This window comes from Diplodia corticola (assembly GCF_001883845.1).
Source record: "Diplodia corticola strain CBS 112549 chromosome Unknown scaffold43, whole genome shotgun sequence".
Taxonomy (NCBI): Eukaryota; Fungi; Ascomycota; class Dothideomycetes; order Botryosphaeriales; family Botryosphaeriaceae; genus Diplodia; species Diplodia corticola.
Window position 1 is genome coordinate 87,881 of NW_017971522.1, and position 26,473 is coordinate 114,353.

Below are 26,473 nucleotides of genomic sequence, written 5' to 3' on the forward strand. Positions count from 1 at the left end.
ACTTGTGCTGCTCGCACAAGTGCGCGCATCCTCCAATCCTGATGAGCTGAGATGAGCGCCGCAATGGATTAGCCGCATCATCTCCAGCGTATCCGCATGTCGTCGCTTGCCCAGCCTTCCATAGGATACCCTTTCTTCGGAATTGCTACAGCGCCTCGGTGGTTGTGCGCCATCGTTTGAACCAGGTTATCAGGACGCAAAGTTCGTAGTGTGATGGAGAGATAAAACCTCCACGATAAGTTTGCAGACAATCTCTCATTCGACTAAAACTTTGCTCGTCGCTTGTGTAACAGGCTTGGAGCGAAATTGCAGTTTCCCATTTTATTAAAAGCAAGTAACACGAAAAACACACTCCTGAGCAGGCAAAGAACAAAATTCTAGGCCTATAAGCTTCCCAACTTTCTCGCTTAGGCCCCTAACCCCTTCCTAGACATGAGATATACTCCAACTAGTACTCAGCCTCCAGACCCTCCTCCTCGCCGAGCGAGTCGGCGGCGACCTCCTCGTAGTCCCTCTCCAGAGCAGCCAGGTCCTCACGGGCCTCGCTGAACTCACCTTCCTCCATACCCTCACCGACATACCAGTGAACGAAAGCACGCTTCGAGTACATGAGGTCGAACTTGTGCGACAGAGCCGACCAAGCCTCGGCGATGGCGGTGGTGTTGGACAGCATGCACCTACAACGGTCAGCAAAATGATCAGACGCAATCGGTGGAACAGGAACTTACACAGCGCGGTCGACCTTGGAGAGGTCGCCGTTGGGAACGATCTGAGGGGGCTGGTAGCAGATACCGATCTTGAAACCAGTCGGGCACCAGTCGACGAACTGGATGGTGCGCTTGGTCTTGAGGGTGGCAACGGCCTGGTGGGTATCCTTGGGCACGACGTCTCCGCGGTAGAGCAGGCAAGTGGCCATGTACTTGCCGTTGCGGGGGTCGCACTTGACCATCTGGTTGTTGGGCTCGAAGCAGGACATGGTGATTTCCTGCACAGAGTTGGCCTCGTGGGCGGCCTTGGCGGCGCTGATGACGGGAGCATAGGCGACCAGAGGGAAGTGGATACGGGGGTAGGGGACCAGGTTGGTCTGGAACTCGTTCAGATCGACGTTCAGCGAGCCGTCGAAGCGGAGCGAAGCAGTAATCGAGGAAACGACTGTTGTTCGATCAGCGGGGAAATTGCTTGAGCATGCAGATGGTGAGCCTTACCCTGCGCGATCAGACGGTTCAGGTTCTCGTAGTTCGGCCTCTCAATGCCAAGGTTACGACGGCAAATGTCGTAGATAGCCTCGTTATCGACCATGAAAGAGCAGTCGGAGTGCTCCAGGGTGGTGTGAGTGGTAAGGATGGAGTTGTAGGGCTCAACGACGGAGGTGGCGACCTGGGGGGCCGGGTAGACGCAGAACTCGAGCTTGCACTTCTTGCCGTAGTCGACGGACAGACGCTCCATGAGCAGAGCGCCGAAACCGGAACCGGTACCACCACCAAAGGAGTGGAAGACGAGGAAACCTTGCAGACCCGCACAGTTGTCGGCAACGCGGCGAACCTTGTCAAGGACCTGGTCAATGAGCTCCTTGCCAACGGTGTAGTGACCACGAGCGTAGTTGTTGGAGGCATCCTCCTTGCCGGTAATCATGTGCTCGGGGTGGAAAAGACCGCGGTAGGTGCCGGTGCGAACCTCGTCGACGACATTGGGCTCGAGATCGGCGTAGATGGTACGCGGGACATACTTTCCCTGGCCTGTTGTTGTTTATCAGCGGCGGGGCTCTCACGATCTGCACGTGGCGTTGAGTGGGGGAAAACAGCTTACCGGTCTCAGAGAAGAAAGTGCTGAAACCGTGGTCATCGTTAGCAGCCTTGCGCTCCTCAGTGAGGTAGCCATCAGGCTGTTGGAGTGTCAGCGGAAGTGCGCGGAAACAGTGGCGGTACTGCGGGGCGGCGGCAAAAAGCGCGTACCTGGATGCCGTGCTCGAGGCAGTAGAGCTGGTGGGACAAAGTCAGCGAATGCGATGGGAAACGCGCCCTCGGTCGGGCTCAAGAAGAGGAGACTCACCTCCCAGCAGGAGTTTGCGATCTGGCAACCGGCCTGGCCGACTGTTCACGCGCGTTGGTCAGTATGCAGGGATCGCAGAGGCAGGCGGTCAAGTTTTGGGCGCGTTGGCGGGGCGAGGGAACATACCGTTCAAGCTGATAACCTCTCTCATGGTGGCGGTGGTGTAGAAGGATGTGTGTGGAGTGTAGACGGGGTACGAGGGGGCGCGAGAGAGTATTGAGGCGGAATGAAGAAGCCCCGTGCGGTGCGTTGATCAGAGCGTGTGGACCGTCGCGGGCTGGCTTAGGAGAGAGGGTCGTAGCCGACATCAACATGTTGTGTGCGCCATACCGCATGCGGTTAGCCCAAAACAGACGGCGCGACGCAGCCGGCGCCGGCCAATCGTGGCGGGCGCGACGCAGTCTGTCGAGCATCGGCGTTTTGGCAGCGGCGCGCCGACGAAAAGTCCATTACCGCAGCGCAGACCCAGCATCCCAAACACCTCCAACGCTGCAGCGCCTCTTAGCCACGCCGCCGCCATGTCTGCCTCCGACGAGATTGTGTGGCAGGTCATCAACCAGCAGTTTTGCTCTTTCAAGCTCAAGTCCGCCTTGCGCCTCAAACTTTGCACGCTGTTTCGCTGACCCTGGCCTGCAGACTTCCGACGAAGAATCAGAATTTCTGTCGCAATGAGTGAGCGCCCTCACCAACCCTGGTGCGAACGAGCCTTGCTGACAATGCCGCTATAGATACAATGTTACTGGTCTCTGCAACCGCCAGTCGTGTCCGCTCGCAAACTCCCGCTACGCCACCATCCGCTCCCATCCCGAAACGGGCGCCCTCTACCTCTACATAAAGACGATTGAACGGTCGCATCAGGTACGTGAATCAGAGCGCAGTGTGGGCCATGTGTCGAGCTCATTCTAACGGTATCTCAGCCGAGCCGCTGGTGGGAGCGCATCAAGCTTTCTTCCAACTACGCCAAGGCTCTTGAACAGGTCGACCAACGCCTGATATACTGGCCCAAGTATCTCGTACACAAGAACAAGCAGCGTCTCACTCGTCTGACTCAAGTCCGTATCCGCTCGCAACGTCTTGCCAAGGAGCAGGAACGCCTTGGAGAGACCCTCGTGCCCAAGCTTGCCCCCAAGGTCCGACGCCGCGAGGAGACACGCGAGCGTAAGGCTGCCGCTGCCGCCAAGGTTGAGCGTGCAATCGAGAGAGAGCTTATCGAACGTTTGAGGAGCGGTGCATATGGCGAGCAGCCTCTGAACGTCGACGAGGCTGTCTGGAAGAAGGTGCTCAAGGGCTTGGAGCGCGGTGGTGAGGGCGAGAGGGACGAGGACCTGGATGAGGGTATTGAGGAAGAGATTGAGGAGGAGATGGAGAACGAAGAGGGTGTTGGAGATGTCGAGTATGTCAGCGACATTGATGGCAGCGAGTCCGAGGACGAAGATCTGGGCGACCTAGAGGACTGGATCGGCGACGAGTCCGGTGAAGACGATGAGTCTGAGGAAGCCAGCGATGAAGAGGAGGACGAGAGCGACGAGGGCAGCGAGGAGGACGAGGAAGAGGATACTGAGAAGCTGAAGAAGGCTCTCGCCAACATGAAGAGGAAACGCGGTCCGGAGCCTACGCCCAAGTCCAGCAAGAAGAAGTCGTCCAAGGGTCCCAAGCGGGAGATTGAGTACGAATACGAGCCCGCGCCTCGCGAGACCATCCGCGCGTAGAATGGACTGGTATGGTGTTCTGGGGAATTGGCGTTCGATGGGGAACTCAAAAAAGCTTTCATCCAAATTTCGATCCAATGGTCAACGAGTTCGCTTACGCACACTTGTCTCACATCTGGGTACCTTTTAGATGACTGAGGAATTACTTCAGGGCTAATAACGATTTACTTTTTCTGTATACTTCATGTTTGCGCCTCCGGGTTGTGCAAGCGTTGCGAGGACAACAAAACACTTTACAAAGCTGTCATAATTGTGTGGAGTGGTGAGCTTTATGATGGGACACCACGGTGTATTACAAAAGGTTTGAGTTTACTTGAATCTTTCTCGCTTGGAATACTCTCGTGGGAGATTGGTACCTATGTCTAGACGTGTTTGGACGGGTTTGAGCTTCGCATCTGCGTCCAGATGTTAGCTTGACTTCCTACGTAATACAAGCGCGGTGACCTCACCATCAAGACAGGTTGCATGCTGGCCTAGTAACCCCAGAACTTGTGTGGCAAACTCAGGTACCAGCCACTTTGTTCACCTCCATTTTGGTGTAACTTCATCCTTGCTCATCTTGCGTACAAGTTCGGTCATTGGGTAGCAGTCAACCATACCCCCGCTCGACGTAATGCTTGCAGCGCCATCCCCCCGATCGCCCAGTACTTATCAAATTTATGCGGCTCTAGCCTCGGGGGAATCCCATCCTCCCTTCTCGTATTTCTTCAGCGACTAATAAGAAAAGACCCGGCCGTAGCGACTACTCGGTAGCGTGGATTTCTCAAACTTAGTGAGCAGGTGACTGCCATAATCATGCCGAGGCTTGTCCACAGTACGCGCTAAGTTCTACTCTTAAGGATTTTAACTTCTAGGTTTATCCCCCACATTCCATCTAAACACATGGTGCATTTAGCGATGGGATGAAATACTTGGCAATTGGCAATTCGCCAACCAGCAGCGATCCCAGAAATTCATACCTCGGCAACTACTCTGCGCTTTCCCCAAGAAATCCATGCATCGTTCCCCATCTTGCTAAGTAGATGGTATGATCTGCTTCTGTAGAATTGCCGGAATGGCCCGTTAGAATCCACCCGAGAGTCTAGCACGAGTTCTTAAGCACTTCTCACCAGTTGCTACACTCCCCATTCTATTGTGCCTATATAGAGCAAGACATTGGCATTTCACCGAGGTAGTTGCATCTAGACGATAGAGTCTGCACATGTACTAAGGCTGTGTTATTTGGTCAGCCTTGGAGATTTCCAAGAGACGGGCGGACTGCTTATATAAACTGAATCGATGGCGACGAAAAAGGTTCTATGCGCCCCTAAGAGATATAATTTCAAGTGGCCTAAAACTACCCCCTCGTTCCTTACTTTAGGTCCACGCAATCTTTTTTATTAAACGAAGGTTATTCCCCCGTTCTTCCCACTTCTTACTGCGATCCATAGTCTCGCATCTCCGATTAATGTTAAAGCACACAACCTAGAGAGCGCAGCGGAGCCATTACTCCCGCTCATCTTGACTATGTTCGCCGTGTTGCAGAGGCTACTTCCTTCTTGATCGACCGCATCAGGGCTGATTAAGCTTGAGTAGGCTCACGAGGTGCTGTCGTGTCTTCGTCTCTGATGTGTTTTTCCTTTATTTATATATTTTCTAAATCTCATCAGAAGGTGTTGAGATGCGAAGATATAATGATGAGTCAGTCAAGGGTCGTCCAGTTAGCCTCTCTTCCATATTATGACGAATTGATGTGGTCCCGTGCCAAGAAACCTCTCTTAAACCCGCGTCTACCGGATATTTGTTTCCAATGGTGTCGAGTCAGAGGTTCGGGCTCGGCACTCTGTGTTCACGAGGCAACTCGGCTTACTCCGAGATCAGCGTCGTCCAGCTCGGACTGATTACGCACAAGACTGCCAGCCTTTATTACAAAGCAGAACCCCAGCGAGGCAATCCCATGCATGACTGAACCCGATAAGCAGAGGCAAGAGTGGTAAAGCTGATTGGAGAAGGCGGCTTGGTCCCTTGACTTTCTGACGGAGCGGGATACCATTGAGGCTCATGCTCCTTGCCTGAACTCCTTCCAACTCGTCCTTCCGAAATGCGGGGTAGCATTAAATTACCCCGATCACCGTCCACTTGCGGCCGGATGCTCTCTTTGCCGACGTCGGGACTACTCCTCGGCAGCTTCTTTGGGGCGGGAATAAAAGGAGGCGTTGAGGATGGAGCAGACTGGCCGATGTGTGGAGCTCACCCACTTCCCACTCCTCCGACCATGCGGCATCCAGCAGTCTCCGGCCTCCTCGCCGGCTTGGGTCTTTCCGTCCTTGGCGACACAGCGTCCGCAGCAGTGACAACATGCTCCCCAGACGCCATCGCTACTCCCGAGCTACTGGGTGGCCAGGTTCTCTCCATCACCGCAACTTCGGAGAAGAATTCCGGCGGGACCCCCAGCTTTTGCAACGTCACCGTCCAATATACGCATCCAGGCCAGAATGACACGCTCAATGTCTTCGTGTATCTCCCCGCTTCGGAGAACTGGAACGAGCGTTTCATGGGCTACGGTGGCGGCGGCTTCCGCATGAGATCCAACGACACGGTGCTCGCCGAGGAAGTGGCCAAAGGCTACGCCGTCGCGTCGACCGACGGTGGCCACGACTGGATGCTTGAAAGTTCCGAGTCCTGGGCGACCGTGAGCCCGGGCAACGTCAACGCAAACCTGCTCAACAACTTCGCCGCCGTGGCTCTGGAGGACGCGGCCCTCATCGGCAAAGCCGTCACCGCCAGCTTCTACGGACAGGAGGCCAGGTACTCGTACTGGAGTGGATGCTCGACCGGCGGCCGCCAAGGGCTTATGCTTGCGCAAAGGTTTCCCGGGCTGTACGACGGCATCTTGGCCACTGCTCCTGCCATCAACTGGGCCAAGTTCGTCCCGGCAGAGTACTTGCCGCAGTTTATCATGAACCAGCTGGATGTATACCCAACTTCATGTGAGTTGGACGCCATCACCGCCGCCGCCATCGAGGCATGCGACGGTCTGGATGGGGTTGAGGACGGCATCATCGCCGACCCTTTGAGCTGCAAGTTTGACCCGCTCACCGTCGTCGGGCGCGAATACACGTGCGGAGAGTCGAGTTCCGTCATCTCGGAAGGAGCGGCCACGGTCGTCCAGAAGACGTGGGAAGGCGCGCGTACGAGCAGCGGCAACTTCACCTGGTACGGACTGAGCCCAGACGCTTCTCTCGCCGGTCTGGCCAACACGTCGTGCGTCGGCGGCGACTGCACCGGCGCTCCTTTCACCGTCGCCGAGGAGTGGATCAAGTTCTTTGTCAAGCGCGGCGACCCGGCCTTCGACATCACCAACATGTCGCATGCCGAGTTCGACGCCATAATCCACCGCTCCGCCAATCAGTACAAGTCGGTCATCAGCACCGACGACCCGGACCTGTCCGAGTTCAAGGCGTCTGGCGGGAAAATGATCACCTGGCATGGCCTGGCCGACGAGCTGATCGCTCCGGAAGGCACCGTCGACTACTATGAGAAGGTCCTTGGGCTCGATGCTGCCGCGGCAGACTTCTACCGCTTTTTCAAGGCGCCGGGAGTGGCCCATTGCTACGGCGGCACCGGGCCGGTTCCGACGGGCGCTCTGGACTCGTTGGTGTCTTGGGTTGAGGGAGGTGTCGCGCCCGAGACGCTCCCTGCGAGTGTCACAGCGGGAAACACCACCAGAACGCTGAATCTCTGCCCGTATCCGCTTGTCGCCGCATACAAAGGCGGTGACATGATGGCGGCTTCTTCGTATGAGTGTAAGGAGACTTTTGCTTGAGCTCTTGATGAGAATTTGAGGAGGGACGAAGCACTGTACGAAAACCCGACGAAGACAAGAAATGAAGAAACTTTGTACATACATGATACATACAAGATACATACAAGAGAATCGAAACGATGTTACCGTGGAATTGAACGATGCATGAGGTCGTAGGCGACTCGAGTGGCAGGCTAAACGTCACCCCTTGCCTCTCCCGTCCCTTAGGTGAGACCGCTGCAGCTGTAAACAGGGCTGCCGAATTATTTCCTTGGCGGAACCAGCACCGCAAACGATCACCGGAAGACCTCGACGAACTGTGCGTATCAGTTGTGTTTGAGGAACACGTGATGGGCGTGGCTGGGGTCAAGTAGCTACAGGGTAAGCAATAAAGAAAGCTGGCTGAGCACTTGCCCCTCCTCCTGTGCAGACTGCCCGACTGCTGCCCGGCCAAAGGTGCAATAATATTCCAACGTTCAGGGCGTGCCGCCGTCCGACGCGCAAAATCAAAGTCACTTGAAACGACTCGAGCCGCGCATTGAGCGCATCCGCGCCCGCTGTCTTGGCCGGCCCCTCCGCCAGCCGCAACGCCCTCCGCAACTCCCACCTCGACTTCACCGCTTCACCCACGCCGATACCCAGAAACCCCGAGCGGCCCAGCGTCGCACCCGCCGCCGCCATGTCGTCCTACCTCTCGAACCTGCTTACGAACACCACCTCGCGTTACAACTCGTTGCGTCGCAACCTCCTCGACAGCGAAGCCGACGGCGACACCGAAGACGACTCGCACATTGCCCGTGTGCTGCGCGCATACTACCAGGAGAAGGGCCGCCCTTTCCCACCCTGGCTGCCTCCCGACCCACGCGCGCCTTCGCCTGCTCCTACCCAGCAATTCGTTCGCTCTACCGGCCCCGCTGCCGGCGGACCCCCGGCCAGCAGAGGCGGCCTCAGCGATCTCTGGGACACTCCCTCGTCGCCGACCCCGCCGCCACAGCCAAACTCTCTGAGAAGCAGAGCGCCGCCCAGAGGCGGCCCCGGCGCCGGGAGGGGCGGCTTTTTGCAGCCCGAACCCAGCCAGGGAGGCGGACGGCCGCTGCCCAGCCAGCGCGCAGGCAGCTACCAGAGCTCACTTTCCCAGGGCTCGCGTCCCTCGTTCGACTCGCAGCCGCCCGGCAGCGCCGGCAGCGGGACCGCGCAGGACAGGTTGAAGGCGCGCCTCTGGGGCTCGGGCAGGTCGGGAAGCCCCACGGGGTCACAGAGCAGCAGTCCGGCAGGTTCACCAGGAGTTCCCACGACAGGAGCCAAAAATCCGTTTGAGAGATCACACAGTGCTAACCCTGGCGGTAGATGGGTCGGCGGTAGTCGTGACGAAGGAAGCGGCGGCCACCAAGGTCGAGTCGGATTGCCCAGCGGGCCGAGAGCGTATAAATGAGCGGGCGGCGATACCTTTTGCGAAGTCAAGCGAAGACAGTAGTGTTGGGGAGTGGGGCATTGACAGTGGTTGTGCAGCGTTCAGCGGGCGGCTCATTGATGGCGTCAAAAGGGAGCTCCGGTCGGGGTTGCGTTGGGACATCTTTTTCATGTTTTCTGGGACTGCGGTTTCTGGTTCCTGGCTGAGCTTGCGCCGGCCGTCTCGCATGTTGGGCGGAAGGCCCAATGCATAGTTATGGGACTGTATGCACTCAGGAGAAAGCGCCTGCGCCGAGGCGCGTGCCTCGAAATCAAAACCATTTTGAACATTCCAGCAGCCGCTCCCATCTGCTCTGGCGACAGGTTTTCGGCGCAGTAGCGGGGGGCGTAGGCGCGGGGGCGTAGGCGCTGGCGAGCTCTCACCACACTGGACTGCAGCTGCGGCCGGAGTGGCGTGCGCACCGCCACACGCTCCCCCGCGATCTGCGTCATCCACCCAGGCAAGCCCTGGTCCCGGAAGCTCCATCCGCCCTGGCCCTCTCCACTCGTGAAGCCACCCACGCCCATATGACCCTCGGTTCGCCGTCCGCCTGCGCCTGCTTTCTGCCACGACCACGCGCCGCGCCGTGTGACGCGTTAGACTTTAGGCATCACTCTTTGCTCGTGTAGAAAACTAATCCCGCGCCATGCCTGCTTCTCCGCCGCCACCGCCCGACAACCCTCACGCAAACCCACCCTCCCCGACAGCTTCCTTCTACGACATGAGTGACGACGAGGAGGGAGAGTACAACACCATCCGCCATACCAGCAGTGGGAGCGGCGTGAAGCTGTTGTACTCGAAAAGCAAGGTGAGCGTGATTTCGAGCCTGCTGTCGAAGAACGCCTCGCTCAGGCAACACTGTTACGGCCCTTGTCCAGCTCTGACCCCTCATCTGATAGGTTTACGTGCACCCTACGCCGTCTGCGAAGGACAACATTCCTGGCTTTATCGCCCTGGTCCAGCAGAGGTCACCTATCACCAACGATGCTCGCCCTACGTCATCGTCGTCCTCCACTTCAGTTGCCGCCTCCTCCCTTCTCCTCTCCTGGGTGCCCGAATCCGCGCTTGGTGATGCCTATGATACCTACGTAAAGGTCGACCTGTCCGACTCCTCATCCCCGCCGAAACAATCCTATCTCGTCCCTCCGCCACCGACCACAACGACCCACAGCAGTGCTATCGGAACATATGCTTTCGCCGTACCAGTTAGTGAAATATTCTCGTTGCTCGTGCGGCCACCAAGTATAGGATGGTGGTTTGGCAGTGTGGTCATCAACACCCGCGCAGGCGACAGCTTCCCTGCCCTGTTCTTCCACGACAGCGAATGCCAGTCCACAATCATGCAGCGCAAGAAGCTCGCACGGGAGAGCTTCGATCCCTTTGGAGACGGTGGAGGCATGTTCTGGGGAGGCGACGAGGCCCTGAGATGGTTGAAGCGCTACGTGAAGGTTGTCCGTTCTGCCGCTGAGCCCAGCGTCTATCTCATCGAGCCTAACGAGGAGGATCTGCTGTCGTTCGGCCAAAAGCCGACGACTGTGAAGACGAAAACTCCCCCGGGCTCTTCAGGCGAAGGATCCTCACAGGCCGCCGCTGGTAAGAAGAGAGACGGCGGTATGGATCCATTCATGTCGGCCGTCAACTCAGCAAAGTGGACTTTTCTGGAGAAGATGAGCCAGGTCACCACATTCACCCGTCGAACAGCGCATGCTGTTGCTGAGAATCCGAAGCTGCCCCCGCAGATCAAACAGCTGTTGAGGAGTCCTGAGGTTGAAAGGCTGCAGGAGGAGTTCGACAGTGCGAGGATCTACCTGGCTCGGTGGGCAATGAGCATTGCGGAGCAGAGCGATAAAGAGCGGAAACAAAGAATCTGGACTGCTCAGGATGTTTTGGAGATGGAAGACAGCGCGGTTGGAGAGTTTGAGATCTTGGAAATGGAAGCAGGAAACGTGTCGCTCAGCGATCGGAGGAAGCCCGTGACCATGGAAGAGTGGAAGGGCTTTTTCGACCCGCACAGCGGAACCCTGCTAGTCACTCCGGACGAGGTCAAGGAGCGAATCTTCCACGGTGGCCTCGATCCCGACGATGGCGTTAGGAAAGAAGCTTGGCTTTTCCTGTTGGAAGTCCATGAGTGGGATAGCACCTCTGAAGAACGGCAAGCCAAATTGAACAGCCTGCGCGACGAGTACATCCGCCTCAAGGGGGCGTGGTGGGAGCGTATGGTCGAAGGGCAGAATACTCAAGAGGAATCCGAATGGTTCCGGGAACAGAAGATCCGGATAGGTATGTTTGCCAGATCAGGCTATGTTCCATTTCAGTAAGCTAACTTTTGCCCATTCTTGGGCGCCCGCGCGGTAGAGAAAGACGTTCACAGGACAGATCGCAACATCGACGTCTTCGCAGGCGAGGACATCCCTCACCCTGACCCTGACTCTCCTTTTGCGGACGTTGGAACCAACGTTCATCTCGAGCAGATGAAAGACATGCTTCTTACTTACAACGAGTACAACAAAGACCTTGGCTATGTCCAGGGAATGAGCGACCTGCTTGCCCCGATATACGCTGTCATGCAAGACGATGCCGTTGCCTTTTGGGGATTTGTTGGGTTCATGGAGCGCATGGTAGGGTTTCTCAGCTTTCTTGTATGCTGATACTTTGGCTAACATGAAACAGGAGCGAAACTTCCTCAGAGATCAATCCGGCATGAGGAAACAGCTTCTTACGCTGGACCAGCTCGTGCAGCTTGTCGATCCCAAGCTGTACGTGCATCTACAGTCGGCGGATAGCACCAACTTCTTCTTCTTCTTTCGCATGTTGCTTGTCTGGTACAAGCGTGAGTTCGAGTGGCAAGACACCTTGCGTTTGTGGGAGGGCCTTTGGACGGACTATCTTTCGGGGAACTTCCATTTGTTCATCGCTCTCGCCATCCTGGAAAAACATCGCGACGTCATCATGGAACACTTGAAAGCTTTTGACGAGGTGCTAAAATACGGTACGTTGTGAATATTCCCGAATATGTAGAGAGTACAACTAACACTTTATAGTCAACGAGCTTTCGGGTACAATTGACCTCCAGTCGACCCTGGTCCGTGCCGAGGCACTGTTCCGCCGCTTCCAAAGAACAATCGAAGCTGTCGACCGCAAAAACAAAGACAGCAGCTTGCCTATACCGTCGAATGTTCGTCGCCGCAACCCCGCCGCCGCACCTGTTCAGCCTCCGACGTTCAACTTCAACCCAATTGGTCGCATTGCCGCCCTAAACTCACAGCGAAATGGCAACGGTGCGAACGGTTCTGCTACTGCATCAGGTAGCTCCGCGAGCCAGAACAACACGCAGAACGGGAAAAGCCAGACGACAAGTAGTACTGAGGAGGATGAGAGGCCGAGGGTGATTACGGATGAGTTGAGAGAACTGTTGAGCAGGAAAGTTCCGAAGCTGGACAAGAAGCAAAACACGGAAGGGGCGTTGCATAGGGTTCCCTCGAGGGAACCATAAATGCCTTGATATTTTATGATAAGGGTATGCTTCACTGTTGGTCAAGATTGCATACGGCGTTTTGTATTAGTATTTCTCATGCGGGATGGAAAGGATAGGTGTGTCGGCAGGAAAGGATGGAAAATTGAAATGGAGAGGCTGTTCCTTCGACGTCGTAGCGTAGCAGCTTTGACGTATTCGTTTACAGAAATGAAAGAAAAGCGAGGAACAGTGTCCTTGGAGGTTGGGATTTATCAGACTCGCACAGATCTGTGTCTACTCGATATGAGCATTACGTGAATGTGGTTTTGAATCTGCAGTCTTTTTTTTTTTTTTTTTTTTAAGATGAACAGGGCACCGTATACTCCTTCTCTACCTTCGGCATTTCCACCACCTTCATATTGGGTGGTGTCATCAACATCATAACCTACAGCACCGAGAGAGCCGCTCGTAATCTAGATATAGAAGACAATGTTGCCGGCGGCGGGGACGATGAGTAGGTGGAGACGACAAACACAAGCAAGACTAAGACTGGTTTGGACTACAACAACACTTTCTGCCAGGCGACCCAATGGAATCAAGACGGCAAGATTGCACAAGCCACAGCATATCTGGGTGCATCATATTGTGGACGGAAGAGAAGGAAAGATATAAGCCGTTGAGGGGCAACATGAAGAAATCAAATGATAGCCAGCCGAACGTGTTTGCTCTCACTCATTCCAATAAACCAGGCCATCCATTATGCGCCTGGCAGTGCGGAAGACGGTCGCAGTCTCAACCTCATTGCGATTGTTCATCGCTGCAGCAACTTGAATACGTCCGCTGGGGTGGCCAATTGTAATCATGTCCTGGTCCACCAGCTGCTGGGCAACGTGCTGCTGTACGATGGAGCCACTTATCTTGGCAGCTGCAGCAACGCACAGAGCACCTGTCAGTGGAATTGCTCTATGGGGCTGCTCATCCGAGATGAAGCGAATGACGACGTCTACCGCAGAGGCATCCTGCGTCTGGCCCGAAAGGATCTTGTGGCTTGCGGGCGCAGAGACAATGGCAATTTTAGGGGTGACCCTGGACACTTCCGATGTAGCTTTGGACATGGCCATGGCAACACCTGCTTGTCGACGAATGTCCTCTAGTAATTGCAGCCTATCCGGGAGCTTATTGAAGTCATTGGGCAAGATAGTTCCATCTACACCGATGTCCTCGGCACGAACAAAAATCCCCGGGCCTGCTGCATCGACGCAACTGACACTGATGCCATTGAAATTGTCGACGACATTGCCAGTGGGAAGGAGTTTGCCTGTTTTTGATCCGGATGGGTCGAGGAAATCCAAAGTCACTCTAGCACCCGTGCCGCCCACTCCATCGATGGAAAAATTGCCCTGGACCTGCGCCTGGCCATGGGCAACCGGGAAGCTATTGTTGATATATTTCTTAGTGTTTGTATTAAAGATGCGGACAGTCGCGGTTCCATCCTTGCCGTAGTCAATGTCGCCCAACAGGCGCTCGTTGAAGGCGTACGGGCCGACGGCGGAACTCATGTTGCCACAGTTGCCAGCCAGGTCGACGATGGGAGTTTCAATGCCCAGGCCCACGAAGGTGTAGGTAACATCGGCCTTCGGGTCATCCGTCGGGGCTACGAGGCATATCTTAGACAAGCTGGAGATGCCGGCGCCCATGCCGTCGAGCTGCCGACCATTGGGGTCTGGGGTGCCCATGACCTGAAGAAAGATGCTGCGGCGCAGTTCCTCATCCCTAGGCAGATGCTTCTCCTGGAACATGACGCCGCGCGACGTGCCACCTCTGTAGTAGGCGGCGGGTGTGGAGCGCTGTCTTGGCGCCGAGGCAGAAGCGGAGAATCGTGCAGAGCCGGCCCTGATGGCGCTGCTCGAGAGCCTGGCCAGCAAAGCGCCGGCTCGTGCAATTCCGGGCATGGCGGATGGGCAGGACGGTGGAACAGGACGATGCGGCGGGAGAGGGGCGAATGGGCGGAGCTGCCCGTGGTGATCGGCGCTCGGGCGACATCGGGCTTGGAGCTCGGGCCAGGCGTGCCGCTCATGGTCGCCATCAGAACTTTTTGGAACTGCATCATCATCACCTCTCCCATCTGCTGCCTGCCCACGAGCTTGCCTCCACCGACCACCCAATCGCACCCGTCTCTGCTCTCTCCACAATGCTGTCCCGCTCCGTCCTCAGATCCTCCCGGGCTGTGACCTCCAGGCTATCGGCGCAGGTCGCCTCTGCCTCTCTGCGCGCCCAGTCCCCGCTGCTCCGCGCCTCGGTAGCTCCCGCCGCTGCCGTCTCTCCCCTCAGGGTCGCGTCGAGATGGTATTCCGAGTCGACTGAGGCCAAGAAAGATGAGAAGAAGGAGGGCGAGGAACAGAAGCAGGAGCTGTCCGAGGCCGACAAGCTGAAGGAGCAGGTTGAGGCTAAGAGCAAGGAAGTCGTCGAGATGAAGGTCAGCTTCGCATTCTGATTCCATGGAGCTTGAGCCTAAGCCGATGGATCCATCGCCGCCGCCCATTGATGGTCGGACGGTATCGCAGCTCGCTGACACCACTATCGCGCCACAGGACAAGTACCTCCGCTCCGTCGCCGACTTCCGCAACCTGCAAGAACGCACCAAGCGCGAGGTCCAGGCCGCCAAGGACTTTGCCATCCAGCGCTTCGCCCGCGATCTTGTCGAGTCTGTCGACAACCTTGACCGCGCCCTCTCCACCGTGCCCAAGGACAAGCTGAATGAGGAGAACAAGGACCTCGTCACTCTGTATGACGGCCTGAACATGACCAACACCGTTATGATCAACACCCTCAAGAGGCACGGTCTCGAGCGTTTTGACCCCAGCGCCGAGAGCGAGAAGTTCGACCCCAACCTCCACGAAGCTGTCTTCCAGACTCCCATGCCCGACAAGGAAGATGGCACCTGCTTCTTCACCCAGCGGACGGGCTTCATCTTGAACGGCAGAGTTCTCAGGGTAAGTCTTTGACGCCCTCCACATTCCTACCGAATAATGTCTAACCCATCTCCCTGTAGCCCGCTCAGGTTGGCGTTGTCAAGAACGCTTAGACTTCCACGTACGAAAGGTAGTGCCTATGCCGAATACTTGCGACTCATCCTCATTTCCCGATAGATGGGCAGTGCTATGCTTGCCTGCTTCCAATGTATAATCACGATATGTGACTCATACCACTTTTGTTATCATGTGGGAAAGGGTGGACAAAAAGCCGGCGTTTTGTCAAAATTCTCACATTTTTTTCGCTTTTTCTCTTGTATATTCAAACGACGATACTCCTCTCACCTGAGAAGCGCTATGGCTGGTTGGTTTTTCATAAACTTCGGTTATGGGCTTCATCTGTACTTGTATGAAAATGATCTGGCGGGGTGGTGTCCATGGGCCTTGTGTTGGTACAAACATATTCGGATATGATTGATGGGAAAGAGTTCAGACTAAGCAGGGACATAATGATCAAAGACCTTCTCCGCAACGACTGAGCTATCCGACGACATCTCCTGACTGGAATAACGACGTGCAGTGCGTTGCTTGGCAAGGGCATGCGGGGTTGATTTGTTGCATGTATGATCATTTGACCTCAAAAATACAAGGGTATGCTTCCCTCCAAGTCATGACCAAAACGCCGTTGATGCAGTATTCGAGCCCCAGATTGCAGACCTCCCATCAAGGTCGCAAGGCTTTGGGGGATCCGGAGAGGCATCCTTGCCGGTCTCAAATCGACGTGCTGCAGCGGCATGTCCAAAGCCCGCAACTCCCCATGCATCATAATCGCGCCCTCGGATCCCAAACCAGACTTTCCACCAGGACCCCCCACCCCTCCAAATCCCTCTCCATCGTCCTCATTTTACAGCCAAAGTCCCCAAGATTTACCATCCATTTTTCTTTTCTTTTCTTTTCTTTTCTTATCGCCGCGCCTTCCTCTCAACGTAGTAGCCCGGGTCGGGCCGCCTGAGCTCGCGCTGCTCGGCGCGCGTCAGCGGGGTGTCGACCTCCTGCACGTCGACCAGCTCCTTCACGCGCATGATCTGACCTGCGACCGACTGCGAGACGGGGTGGTAGACGGTAGCCATGCGCTTGCGCAGGCCGAGCGCCGCGAGCACGCCCTGCGTCTTCTGCGGCATGCCGATGCCGCTGCGCATGAGGGTGATGCGGAAGTAGGACATTGCTTCTTTTTTTTTCTTTTTTTTTCTCGAAGATCGGTGTATACGGGCGAGAAAGTGTTTGGCGGCGGTCTGCTGGTTCGTAGAGAGCTCCGCGGGGTGTGCGTGCGGTCGGAGCTTGGCCGGTCGTTGTGGCGAGCAATTGGGTGTCGAGTGGCGCGGTCGAAGCCCGTGGGCAGCGGTTCCTTCACAGAGATGGCGCGCTGGATTGTGGAGGGGATGTACGCGGGTCGAGGCGGATGATGGTGTGGTTGGTGGTTGCGCGCCGGGAAATCTTTCTGGAGCCCTGCAGGAAGGGCGGGCGGCCGCGCGCGCCAAGCCCGACGATCAGCGCGGTCTCAGGGCACCGGGCACCAGTTCCGCCGCATACGGAGGCGCGGGGGAGAAAGACAACGTAAACCATGGTCAGCTCCAAGACACGCCGAAGCCCAATCCTCGAGTAACGCAAAGAGGGAACAAACAACGACCTCTCCGCGCCCCCCGCCCACGTCCGACCTCGACCCTCGCTTTTTCCCCTTCCCGTAATACTGCGACCGCGCGTCATTCCCCGTTTCTGCCTGCGCCCGCTTGCGGCCCAAATGCGCTGCCGTCCCCGGCTGATTGCCCACCGAACATTGCAAGAGTAAGAGCGGGAGAAGGAGGAGAAGAGCAAGAAGAAGACCGAAGAGAAGGGGACCCCGCCGCCAGACCAACGGCGCAACAATGAACGATGCGGCCGACGGGGCCAGCCTGGCGAAGCTGGCCGAGCTGCTGCGGCACCCGGAGGACCTGGACAAGATCGGCAGCCTGAAGGGCGAATTCACGCGCAAGAAGGCGGCGGTGGACGCGCAGCTGCGGCACGGTCTGGAGGAGCAGCTGAAGATCACGCAGGCGGGCATGAGCAGCATCAGCGAGGGCCAGCGCACCGTCAACGCCATCAAGGACGAGATGATGACCATCGACCGGCTGTGCGCCGAGGCCCAGCAGATGATCCGCGACTTCCCCCACATCAACCTCGTCGCCCAGACCCACCGCAACTTCGAGGCCGTGCAGAAGATGAAGCAGGACATTGACGGCTTCGAGCAGCAGCTGGGCGAGCTCGAGATGCTGTTGGACGAGGACGAGCAGGACCCGGAGAACCAGCCGAACTTGCTGCAGGTCCACTACGGCCTCAGCAAGCTAAGAAACATCAGGGATGCCGCCATGGATCAGATCAAGAACTCCGAGGACGAGACGCTGAGCTTAGAGCTAGTGAACAATTTACAGCTGGACTCGGGTGCAACTCTGCAGGACTACTTCGACCGCCTCGACCGCGTCATCGAGCTGTTCGACGAGCATGTCGGACTTGCTTGCATGAACTTGATTCCCTTGGTGCAAAGCGGGAATAACGGCATGGTGGTACGGCTGGCGTTGATCATCGAGGAGGAGGAGAAGGTCGACAAGAAGGTCCAGGCACTGCAAGATGCGCAGAGGGAATACAAAGAGCTGGCATCACGATTCAAGTCCATCGCCACGGGACCGAAAGAGCTGCGCGGGTATAAGGAGAAGTTCCTCAAGGCAATCGAACTGGCAGCTGGGGCCAAGATTGAGGAGTCGAATGAAGCGTTCATGGAGGACCCAGACAGGCTGGAGAAGAGCGTTCGTTGGTACTTCAACGACCTGAACACCGTCAAGCTCGGCATGGTGACCCTGATGCCGCGCAAGTGGAGAGTGTTCAAGACATACGTCAATATCTACCATAAGCTGATGCACGATTGGCTGGTAGGGCACATCGACGACCCGGACCTCAAGCCCATTGAGATGCTGGCCATTGTGCAATGGGAGGAGAAGTATTACAAGAAGATGAACAAACTGGGCGTGCCAGAAGAGGACATTTCACCGCACTTGCTCGACAACCGTGGCGCGGAGCTGGTGCGCGAGTACCGCCAGCTCATCATCAAGGCCGTCGAAGAATGGATGTCGCGCATGTCGCAGACGGACAAGTCGGAGTTTCTCACGCGCTCGGAGAACTCGCTCGACACAGACATCAACGGTTGCTTCCGCACCAAGACGCTGGGCGACATGTGGTCGATGTTGCGCGAGCAGCTCTCCGTCGCCGGAAACAGCAACCGCCACGACGTGGCCGAGGGCGTCATCGACGCCATGTTCAAGGCGCTCTCCTCGCGGCAGCGCCTCTGGGAAGAGCTGGTCGACATCGAGCTCGACAAGTACGTGCAAGGGGTGGGCGACGTGGACGGGCTGCAGCCGCTGCAGGACTGGCTCGTGGCCATCGCAAATGACCAAATCGCCTGCATCGACGACGGCGAGGACGAGGCCCAGACGGGCGGCTCGTACCTGTCGCGCTTCAGCCGCGACGCGCTGCCGCTCGCGTCGCCGCAGTACTCGGCCGCAGCGGCGCAGCAGATCGACCTGCTGCGCGACGGCTACGTCGACCTGGGCACGCACTGCCTCGGCGTCTTCGTGCGCCTCATCTTCGACGTCGACTTCCGCACCATCCTGCCCGAGTTCTTCACGCCGACGTGGTACGGCCAGAAGCGCGTGGGCCAGATCGTGTCGACGTTCCAGGACTACCTCAACGACTACGACGCGGTGCTGCACCCGTCGCTGCGCGACGTGCTCGTCGAGGAGCTCGCCGACGAGCTGCTGGTGCGCTACCTCGCCGCGGTGCGCAACAAGGGCGCCAAGTTCCGCCGCACCGAGCCCTACGTCGACAAGATCCGCGACGACGTCGTCGCCGTCTTCGACTTCTTCGGCCAGTTCGACACCGTCGGCCCCGACATCCGCCAGAAGTGGCGCGTCGTCGAGAAGTTCGTCCAGCTGCTCGACGCCGACAAGCACGCCGTGCCCGAGGTCTTCGCCCAGTTCAAGATGGAGTACTGGGACGTCAACGTCGGCTGGGTCGAGGCCGTCCTGCGCGCCCGCGACGACTCGGACCGCAGCATGATCCGCGAGGTCAAGGCCCGCGCCGGCCAGGTCGAGGTCGAGCGCGGCGTCGAGACCATCATGAGCAAGGTCAAGTAGAGAAGATGGCTGTAGGATATAGACCCGGAAGACGCGCGTTTGTACATCGTTGAGAACTAGGAGAGGTTTTTGGGCGATGTCGCTGTTGCCTCTTTGATCAAGCGGGGGCGTTGGTTTTCGTTTCTTTTTTCTTCTTCTTCCTTGCGGCTACATCTCGTCGCTTCATGTCGTCATGGTAGATGAGGGTTCGCGGCTCATGCTTCTCCTATCTATTCCTATGCGAAGGCGTTTTGGGGCCTTATTCTGCATTTTCTCCAGGAGCTTTTTCGAAGCAAATGAAAGGGAGCATAGTAATACCCGTTCAATTTTTTTTGGTTTTTTTGTTTGGCAAAAAATGTAACATCGGGACATGCATATGCTTACCAGATGTTGAGATCTGCGTGCTTGCTATGCCCTGTCATATCTTCTATTCAAGCAGAAAAGGACCCCCTTTTTTTCAAAAAGAAAAAAAGAGTACCATATCAAAGGTTGTTTCTCTACACTCATGCGACCGAGACCGAATTTCCTAGACTCCTATCACAACAATGCCCTACCCTTCATTGACGTCATCATTATAAACTGTTTTATGCCTTGTACAAAGTGTCCAAGAAGCCCTTGGCCAATTCGACCACAACGCTCTTGTTCGGCAAGCTGCCGGCCACGCCATATAACGCCGCAGCGTCGCCCTTGACGGCGCCCTTGACGCCCTTACCCTCGGCCAAGCGCTTGCGTTCGGCCTCACGCACGCCCTCGACCACGTCAACGAGGTCGGCGATGAGCTGGTCGGCGGCGGCGACGATGGGCAAGGTGACGGCGACATGTATGGCCGGTGGGTTCTGCAGGGCATTGAGGTGCCAGCCGCGGGCGGACATGCCGTCGGCGATGTCGTAGATATCGAGCACGTTGCTTGTGAAGGCGACGACCGAAACGAGCGGCTTGCCGATGACCTTGAGGTCGGCCGCCAGCGCCGGGTTGCCACGCAGCTCGCCTTCGATGCGCTTCGCGGCGCCGACGATCTTGTGGCAGGCGCTAACGTAGCCAGACTCGCCTTGCGCCATAAGGCTGGCCCAGCAGCCGGCAATGAGGGCACCGGGGCGGGAGCCGGCGATACTGGGAGAGGCGTAGACGCCGCCGGACCAGTCGGGCGAGATGAAGTATTGGTAGCTGCGGAGGGCATCGGTGCGGTAGAGGACGGTGCTGTTGCCCTTGGGGGCAAAGCCATATTTGTGCGTGTCGCAGGAGATGCTGGTCACGCCCTTGAGACGGAAGTCGAACAGCTCGGTCTCAAAGCCGGCCTTCTCAAGGTAGGGGACCAGGAACGAGCCGAGACAGCAGTCCACGTGTAGCGGAATGTGCTTGCGCTGGGCAATGCGCGAAAGTCCGCTGATGTCGTCGATGATACCATGGGGGAAGTTCGGCGCAGATCCGATGAGGAGGACGGTGTTGGGGTTGACAAGGCGGGAGACGCCGCGGAGGTCGACCTTGTAAGCGGGCGCTTTACAGGCAACGAGGTGGACCTTGATCTTGAAATATTCGCCAGCTTTGCGGAAAGCAGTGTGAGCAGTTTCGGGAAGGATCCTATTACATGGTCAGTCTCTTGCGGCGGCCAGTTTGTAGTTGAAAGTGCGCACATCTCCGGCTCCGTGACTCCACGCTCGGCATAAGCCTTGTTTCGCGCACTCAGGCATGCCATCAGGATGGATTCGGTGCCTCCACTTGTCGAGCAGCCAGCAGCGTCCTCAGGGGCATTGAACAGCGAGAGGACCTGCGGGAACTGTTAGTACCCACACTGCCATGTGCCTACCAGCCCGCAGATGACCACCTACCATTGCCACAACCTCAGCTTCCATCTTCCTCACAGCCGGGAACACATCCGGATGGATAGGATTGGAGACTGTGAATTTCCCAAAAGCCTCAGTCTGTAGTTTTACCAACTCGTCACCGCCATGGTAGACGGCACCGGAGACGCGACCATCCTCCCACCGAGTGTGCGCCATATCACTGAGCTTCGTGAGCTCTTCCCGCACGCGGTCCTCGCCCCAACCTTCCTGCGGCAGGCGTACATGGCGATCGACGCCGGGCCCGGTGGGCACCAGCTTCTGCTCGAGTTTGGTGATGGCCTCGGAGACCTGGCTTTGGACCTTGGTGCGCACGCCAGGCAGGCGCAGGAAGTAGCCGTACAAGATGCGGCGGGTCGCAACGTAGAAGTCGACAGTGGAGCCGATGATGCCGCGACCCTTGAGCTGGTAGATGGCCTTGCGGGACCAGCGGAGGAGGAAGAGAAGGAAGACGATGTTGCGGATGCTGTTGTGCACGACGAAGACGTCAGCATGCATTCGCAGGCGCCAACAGTGGGGCGCTCTTGCAGAGCTCTCATGATTCCGGGGGAGCGGATCCATACATGTCGAGATTCAGGGCCAGCAGCTGGGTGCGGGGGGTGGCGCGCCGCTGGGCCTGGAAAGATTCGCGCAGGCTAACGGGGAGCCTGGACGAGCCCGGCATCTTGGATCGGTCGCGGGGTGTTGGACGCGGAGGGCTGGCGGAGAAGCGGGCAGCGCATGGGGAGCGGCGGCCATTGTGTATATATGACGGGATGGCGTCACATGCCGAGAACCGAGAGATTTCCAGGCCCACCCATCGCCACCTGCTTGTGGAAGTAACGTCGCGTTTCTTATGCGAGCATCATTTTATCCACGCCGGCCAGGCAGCCATGGGCAGAGGCTGAATCGTTCACTTGCACGGCGGAGCGGCCCAGATTTGCTGGCTCTCACTAGTCTAAGCGATGTATCGTCGCGTTTCCCAAAGAGGAAGCAACGACGCGAACAAGTTGTTGCCGCCCTTGTCTGGCATTATCTCGTCGCCGAAGCCACTGCTGCCGCTGCTGCCACTGCTGCCATTCCTGGCCCGCCCGCCTGTTCTACCTCGACGCCCTCGTCTCGCATCTTTTCTCGCCGAGCCCACCGCTTGAATGCATGCACCAAGAAATGCGCGCAGAAAACCTGCTCCGTGGTGTACAAGATGACCGGAATCGAAATCCTGGCCTTGACTTCGGTCGGGAACTTCGTCCACATGGCGTACACCAACGGAATGCCCAGCGCCGCTGTCTTTGCCGGCCCGCAGAAGCAGATGGCAATGGCCTCTGGCTTGTCGAAACGCCGTACGATGCCCTTCGTGTGATGCGCCCAAGCCTCGGGGACCCGCGCACAGCCGAAGCAGATGATGGTCCAAAAGATGTAGACGCCCATGTTGAAGAAGACAATCAGGACCACGGTTTCCGTCGAGAGGGTCTGAAGCGCTGAAGTGGCGAAGCACGAAGAGAACGACGACCCGCAGCAGCTTATCAGCGACCGGTACCCTGCAAGTCGAAGAAGACGTACTCACCATATCAACAGCAAGAGACAAAACGTCCCGACCCTGTTCAGCCGCCACCGCTGCATTGCCCGCATGATCACGTCCGGCCACATCCACCTTACCAGTTGCCCTATCGCAAGCGGCAGATACACGCTTAACCCAAGCAACTTGAACACGTTCTTATACATCTCGTTTAGATCCCCGCTCACATTCTTCCACATATCAAAGGCCTCGCTCTTGGGCAGCAGCGCCACCGTAAATGCAGGCGATATGACGGGCCCAAACACATTCCCCAACAACACCTCGACCAGCGCCGCCGCCTCATCCCCGTCGGCCGCCCTCGTCATCACCACGTTCGACGCAATCGTCGTCGGTATGCACGCCGTCAGCAAAAAGCCCACCAGCACCGTGCGATCGATGCGGCCCGCGGTATCGCCGGCATCGATGGCCTGCACGAAGGCGTACATGGTGACGGGGCAGAGGGCGAAGGAGGCGCCCTGCACGACGCAGTGCAGGCGCCAGTTGCCGGCGTGCACGAGCAGCTTGGTGCCGGCGATGGACAGGCCCGAGATGAGGAAGATGACGGCCACGGCGCCGTACAGGATGCTGTACTCGGACCGGATCACGCCGCCGTGCGCGGCGACGTGCGGGAAGAAATAGGCCAGCACGCACACGACTCCGATGCCGATGATCATCCATTGGCCGAGCAGGAAGTTGGCTGCCGTCTTGAGGTGTGCGAGAAATGGGTGGTAGTGCTGCGGCGAGGGACGGTTCTCGGACGGCGGCGCACTTGGCTGTTCTCCTGATGCCGTCGTCGTCGTCGCCGTGACAGGCGGCCGTCGCGATGGCGTTTTCATCGTTGTCGTCTTCTTCTCCCGAATCTTCCTAGCTCTTGACTTCGGCCTTCTTTGCCACTCAGGCGCGTTATGGTGTCAATGGAATTATCGCGGCGTGGCATGTTGTTTGGAAGCAGACGCCAACATTGGCGAGGCGGTGAGAGATGTCGTCTTTATCAGAGGCGGCGAGACAGACGAGCGTGCGGGTGGGACGCGATGGATTGCAGCAGTTGCGACATCGGGCATGCAATGATCGCTACGGGGGGACGGCTAACCGGCTGCCCGCGCGTCGATAAAGGGCATGCGGCTAATTTCTCGCCCGCGTCGCGATAGGTCAGCGGGAGCCTTTTCTGCCTTTTCTCACTGGCTGGTCGGTTGAAAGTTTGACCTCACCGAATGAGATGGAGCGCGATTCGACGTGCTTTTGCTGTCTGGATATGGTCGATCAAAGGTGAGTGGTAAGACTTCACTCCCTAACATAAACGCGCTGATTCGCACATTTTAGACGCAGGCAATTGCACTGAAGCCCTTATTTCAGTATAGCTTTGTTTCTTCTATTTTTTGATCTTTACTGTCCGGGTTTTTTTTTCATGCTTTCCATTTCTGTATTTTCATCATTGAATTCCCGTACGTCGTATCTCATTTAGTCTCCATCAAAGACTTTTTCTCTCTCAGTAACGACAAGATAACCATTCACTGGTGAAGCTTCTTGCCTTTGGAATACCACCAGTCACACTCCTTTCTGGCCCAAGTGTCATCGACCACCTGGCTAGTGACACCGACACCAGTGCCGCCCGCAAGCTCATCGTTGCCCTCACCAAAAATCATCTTCTTCTCCTGATTGCCCTTCTTGTAGGGCAGCCACTCGGGACGATCGGCAGCCCTACTGCCCTTCAACGCGTTGGGATCTCCGTTCTTCGTGATGAAACTCGTCCAGTACGCGTGGACCTCGCCCGCCATCTTCTCGTGGAAGGGCGTGGTGCGGGCTCCGAGCTCGTACGCCTCGTACGCCTTCTGGTCGCCGTGGTTGGCGCCGTTCTGCACACTGGCGTTGGCGGCCCAGTGGTACATGAAGACAGGAGCGTCCTGAGCGATGCCAGCGTGCAGCGCGGTTGCGTGGACCGGGCACACGTAGGCATAGTGGGCGTAGGCGGCCTCGGCGCGCTTGTACTGCTTGCCCACAGCAATAGGACGAGACTCGACGTACGGAGAAGCCTCGTCTGTGGAGGGATCCGGGTAAAGCTTGTCCAGCTCGGCGATGTCTTTGTCGGTGAGCTCCGGGTGGAGCACCTTGAAGTATTCGGGAAATTGCTCGGGGGTGTCAAGAGTAGAGGGAACGTAAGAAGAGGCTTCGTTGGTGGTGAAGCCGGTCAGGATGGGGATCTTGTTCCACTTGGCAGACTCCCAGGCCTCGGTCGGCCGGCGCTTGATGATCTTGCCATCAATGGTGGGCTGGAAGGCCCACCGAAGAGACGGGTTGTATTCGTCAAAGACATCGAAAGCGGCCTTGGACACAACATCGAAGGGCTGCTCACGCAGGCAGTCGAAGACGGATTCGTCGGGCACGTCGCCGCAATTGGCGCCCTTGACGTACTTTTCGAACTGGTCCTCGTGCAGTTTCTCCGACGGCTTGTGGACGGCGCGCGCCGTGGTTCCGCCAGATTCCATGATGGCGCGCTGGAAGAAGGGCTCGTCGGTGTTCATGATCATGTGGCCAATGGCGTGGGCTCCGGCGCTGAGCCCAAAGACAGTCACGTCGTCGGGATTGCCGCCGAACTGGCCAATGTTCTCCCTGAACCAGTCGAAGAAGAAGTACATGTCGCGCAGGCCGAGATTGAGCAGGCCCTCCTTCTCGGTAAGGGCAGACGGCAGGAATCCGAGGGCGCTGATGCGGTAGTGGAAGCTCACGCCGATGAAAGGGCTGTCGGACCAGCCGATCATGGAGGGCAGATCCTGCATGGCGGCAAAGCCACGGTTGAAGGCGCCGCCGTGGACATAAAGAGCGACGGGCAGGTTGGCGGAACTGTTGACTCCAGCCGGACGGAAGACATTGACGGTCAGGCAGTCCTCGGCAAAGGGCCTGGGAGGGCCCCGGAAGGTCTTGCCAGGACACATGGGCCCATAATCAAACGCTTGGTATGTTGTGTTGGCATTCGGGAGAGGCTCCAATGGCCGGAATCTTCTGGGACCGGTGGGGGCGAGGGAGTAGGGAAAGCCGCGGAATGCCTCGACCGGTTGTGGGTAGTCGCCGTACAGTGTCTTGCCCACGATTGTGCCCTGGGGCAGAGCGACCGAGACCTGTTGGCTCTGGTACTTTGCCGGGAGATAGCTGCAGCTTCACGTCAGGATTCCGAAGACTTGGCAGAGCCGCTGGGAACGTACGGCTCGAGGACTTTCTGGACGTCGAGCAGACCCTGCAGTTGGGCCAGGGCAAGAACAACCGCGGCGGCAAGAACCACCGCTGATACGCGCAGGAACACCATGGCGACTGCCGGACTCCAGCGTCAATCAACAGGCCAAACGCCGATTTCCTCGCAACGCGACGGCGACAACTTGGCGCGTCCATTAAGTACTTCTCGGCCTCCAGATCTAACCCCGCAGGAGCATGGGCGCTGCTGGAGCATCTCGGGTCGGATCCACTCCGATAGCGCTCACGTGTCGTGCAGTCG

The 26,473-nt window shown here is 57.5% G+C and overlaps 12 protein-coding genes across 12 annotated transcripts; 6 read left to right on the forward strand and 6 right to left on the reverse strand.

Annotated features, from left to right (window-relative positions):
- Positions 1 to 448: 448 nt before the first annotated feature.
- BKCO1_4300035 (tubulin alpha chain) lies at positions 449 to 2,200 on the reverse strand (the record flags this gene model as incomplete). The annotated part of the gene is made up of 7 exons (XM_020275990.1): positions 449 to 677; positions 729 to 1,152; positions 1,206 to 1,736; positions 1,807 to 1,882; positions 1,953 to 1,979; positions 2,050 to 2,090; positions 2,176 to 2,200. 7 exons carry the CDS (start codon positions 2,198 to 2,200, stop codon positions 449 to 451), a joined length of 1,353 nt encoding a protein of 450 aa, XP_020128217.1.
- A 367-nt stretch (positions 2,201 to 2,567) lies between these two features.
- Positions 2,568 to 3,758, forward strand: BKCO1_4300036 (66s preribosome component mak16; the record flags this gene model as incomplete). The annotated part of the gene is made up of 4 exons (XM_020275991.1): positions 2,568 to 2,632; positions 2,686 to 2,721; positions 2,778 to 2,907; positions 2,967 to 3,758. The coding sequence occupies 4 exons, from the start codon at positions 2,568 to 2,570 to the stop codon at positions 3,756 to 3,758; spliced, it is 1,023 nt and encodes a 340-aa protein (XP_020128216.1).
- Positions 3,759 to 5,886: 2,128 nt separating this feature from the next.
- Positions 5,887 to 7,563, forward strand: BKCO1_4300037 (feruloyl esterase b precursor; the record flags this gene model as incomplete). Its single annotated transcript, XM_020275992.1, has 1 exon — positions 5,887 to 7,563. One exon carries the CDS (start codon positions 5,887 to 5,889, stop codon positions 7,561 to 7,563), a length of 1,677 nt encoding a protein of 558 aa, XP_020128215.1.
- A 658-nt stretch (positions 7,564 to 8,221) lies between these two features.
- Positions 8,222 to 8,974, forward strand: BKCO1_4300038 (major facilitator superfamily transporter sugar protein; the record flags this gene model as incomplete). The annotated part of the gene is made up of 1 exon (XM_020275993.1): positions 8,222 to 8,974. The coding sequence occupies one exon, from the start codon at positions 8,222 to 8,224 to the stop codon at positions 8,972 to 8,974; it is 753 nt and encodes a 250-aa protein (XP_020128210.1).
- A 664-nt stretch (positions 8,975 to 9,638) lies between these two features.
- BKCO1_4300039 (gtpase-activating protein gyp7) lies at positions 9,639 to 12,485 on the forward strand (the record flags this gene model as incomplete). The annotated part of the gene is made up of 5 exons (XM_020275994.1): positions 9,639 to 9,800; positions 9,892 to 11,272; positions 11,348 to 11,610; positions 11,663 to 11,981; positions 12,034 to 12,485. 5 exons carry the CDS (start codon positions 9,639 to 9,641, stop codon positions 12,483 to 12,485), a joined length of 2,577 nt encoding a protein of 858 aa, XP_020128209.1.
- A 689-nt stretch (positions 12,486 to 13,174) lies between these two features.
- Positions 13,175 to 14,398, reverse strand: BKCO1_4300040 (uncharacterized protein; the record flags this gene model as incomplete). The annotated part of the gene is made up of 1 exon (XM_020275996.1): positions 13,175 to 14,398. The coding sequence occupies one exon, from the start codon at positions 14,396 to 14,398 to the stop codon at positions 13,175 to 13,177; it is 1,224 nt and encodes a 407-aa protein (XP_020128154.1).
- A 239-nt stretch (positions 14,399 to 14,637) lies between these two features.
- Positions 14,638 to 15,531, forward strand: BKCO1_4300041 (molecular chaperone; the record flags this gene model as incomplete). The annotated part of the gene is made up of 3 exons (XM_020275997.1): positions 14,638 to 14,922; positions 15,038 to 15,439; positions 15,499 to 15,531. 3 exons carry the CDS (start codon positions 14,638 to 14,640, stop codon positions 15,529 to 15,531), a joined length of 720 nt encoding a protein of 239 aa, XP_020128155.1.
- Positions 15,532 to 16,380: 849 nt separating this feature from the next.
- BKCO1_4300042 (mitochondrial 54s ribosomal protein 33) lies at positions 16,381 to 16,641 on the reverse strand (the record flags this gene model as incomplete). Its single annotated transcript, XM_020275998.1, has 1 exon — positions 16,381 to 16,641. The coding sequence occupies one exon, from the start codon at positions 16,639 to 16,641 to the stop codon at positions 16,381 to 16,383; it is 261 nt and encodes an 86-aa protein (XP_020128152.1).
- Positions 16,642 to 17,340: 699 nt separating this feature from the next.
- BKCO1_4300043 (exocyst complex component sec6) lies at positions 17,341 to 19,638 on the forward strand (the record flags this gene model as incomplete). The annotated part of the gene is made up of 1 exon (XM_020275999.1): positions 17,341 to 19,638. One exon carries the CDS (start codon positions 17,341 to 17,343, stop codon positions 19,636 to 19,638), a length of 2,298 nt encoding a protein of 765 aa, XP_020128153.1.
- A 563-nt stretch (positions 19,639 to 20,201) lies between these two features.
- On the reverse strand, positions 20,202 to 21,953 carry BKCO1_4300044 (sphingosine-1-phosphate lyase; the record flags this gene model as incomplete). Its single annotated transcript, XM_020276000.1, has 3 exons — positions 20,202 to 21,195; positions 21,249 to 21,382; positions 21,444 to 21,953. 3 exons carry the CDS (start codon positions 21,951 to 21,953, stop codon positions 20,202 to 20,204), a joined length of 1,638 nt encoding a protein of 545 aa, XP_020128158.1.
- A 513-nt stretch (positions 21,954 to 22,466) lies between these two features.
- On the reverse strand, positions 22,467 to 23,825 carry BKCO1_4300045 (sodium bile acid transporter family protein; the record flags this gene model as incomplete). Its single annotated transcript, XM_020276001.1, has 3 exons — positions 22,467 to 22,904; positions 22,999 to 23,031; positions 23,091 to 23,825. The coding sequence occupies 3 exons, from the start codon at positions 23,823 to 23,825 to the stop codon at positions 22,467 to 22,469; spliced, it is 1,206 nt and encodes a 401-aa protein (XP_020128159.1).
- A 672-nt stretch (positions 23,826 to 24,497) lies between these two features.
- BKCO1_4300046 (extracellular lipase) lies at positions 24,498 to 26,287 on the reverse strand (the record flags this gene model as incomplete). Its single annotated transcript, XM_020276002.1, has 2 exons — positions 24,498 to 26,133; positions 26,187 to 26,287. The coding sequence occupies 2 exons, from the start codon at positions 26,285 to 26,287 to the stop codon at positions 24,498 to 24,500; spliced, it is 1,737 nt and encodes a 578-aa protein (XP_020128156.1).
- Positions 26,288 to 26,473: the final 186 nt, after the last annotated feature.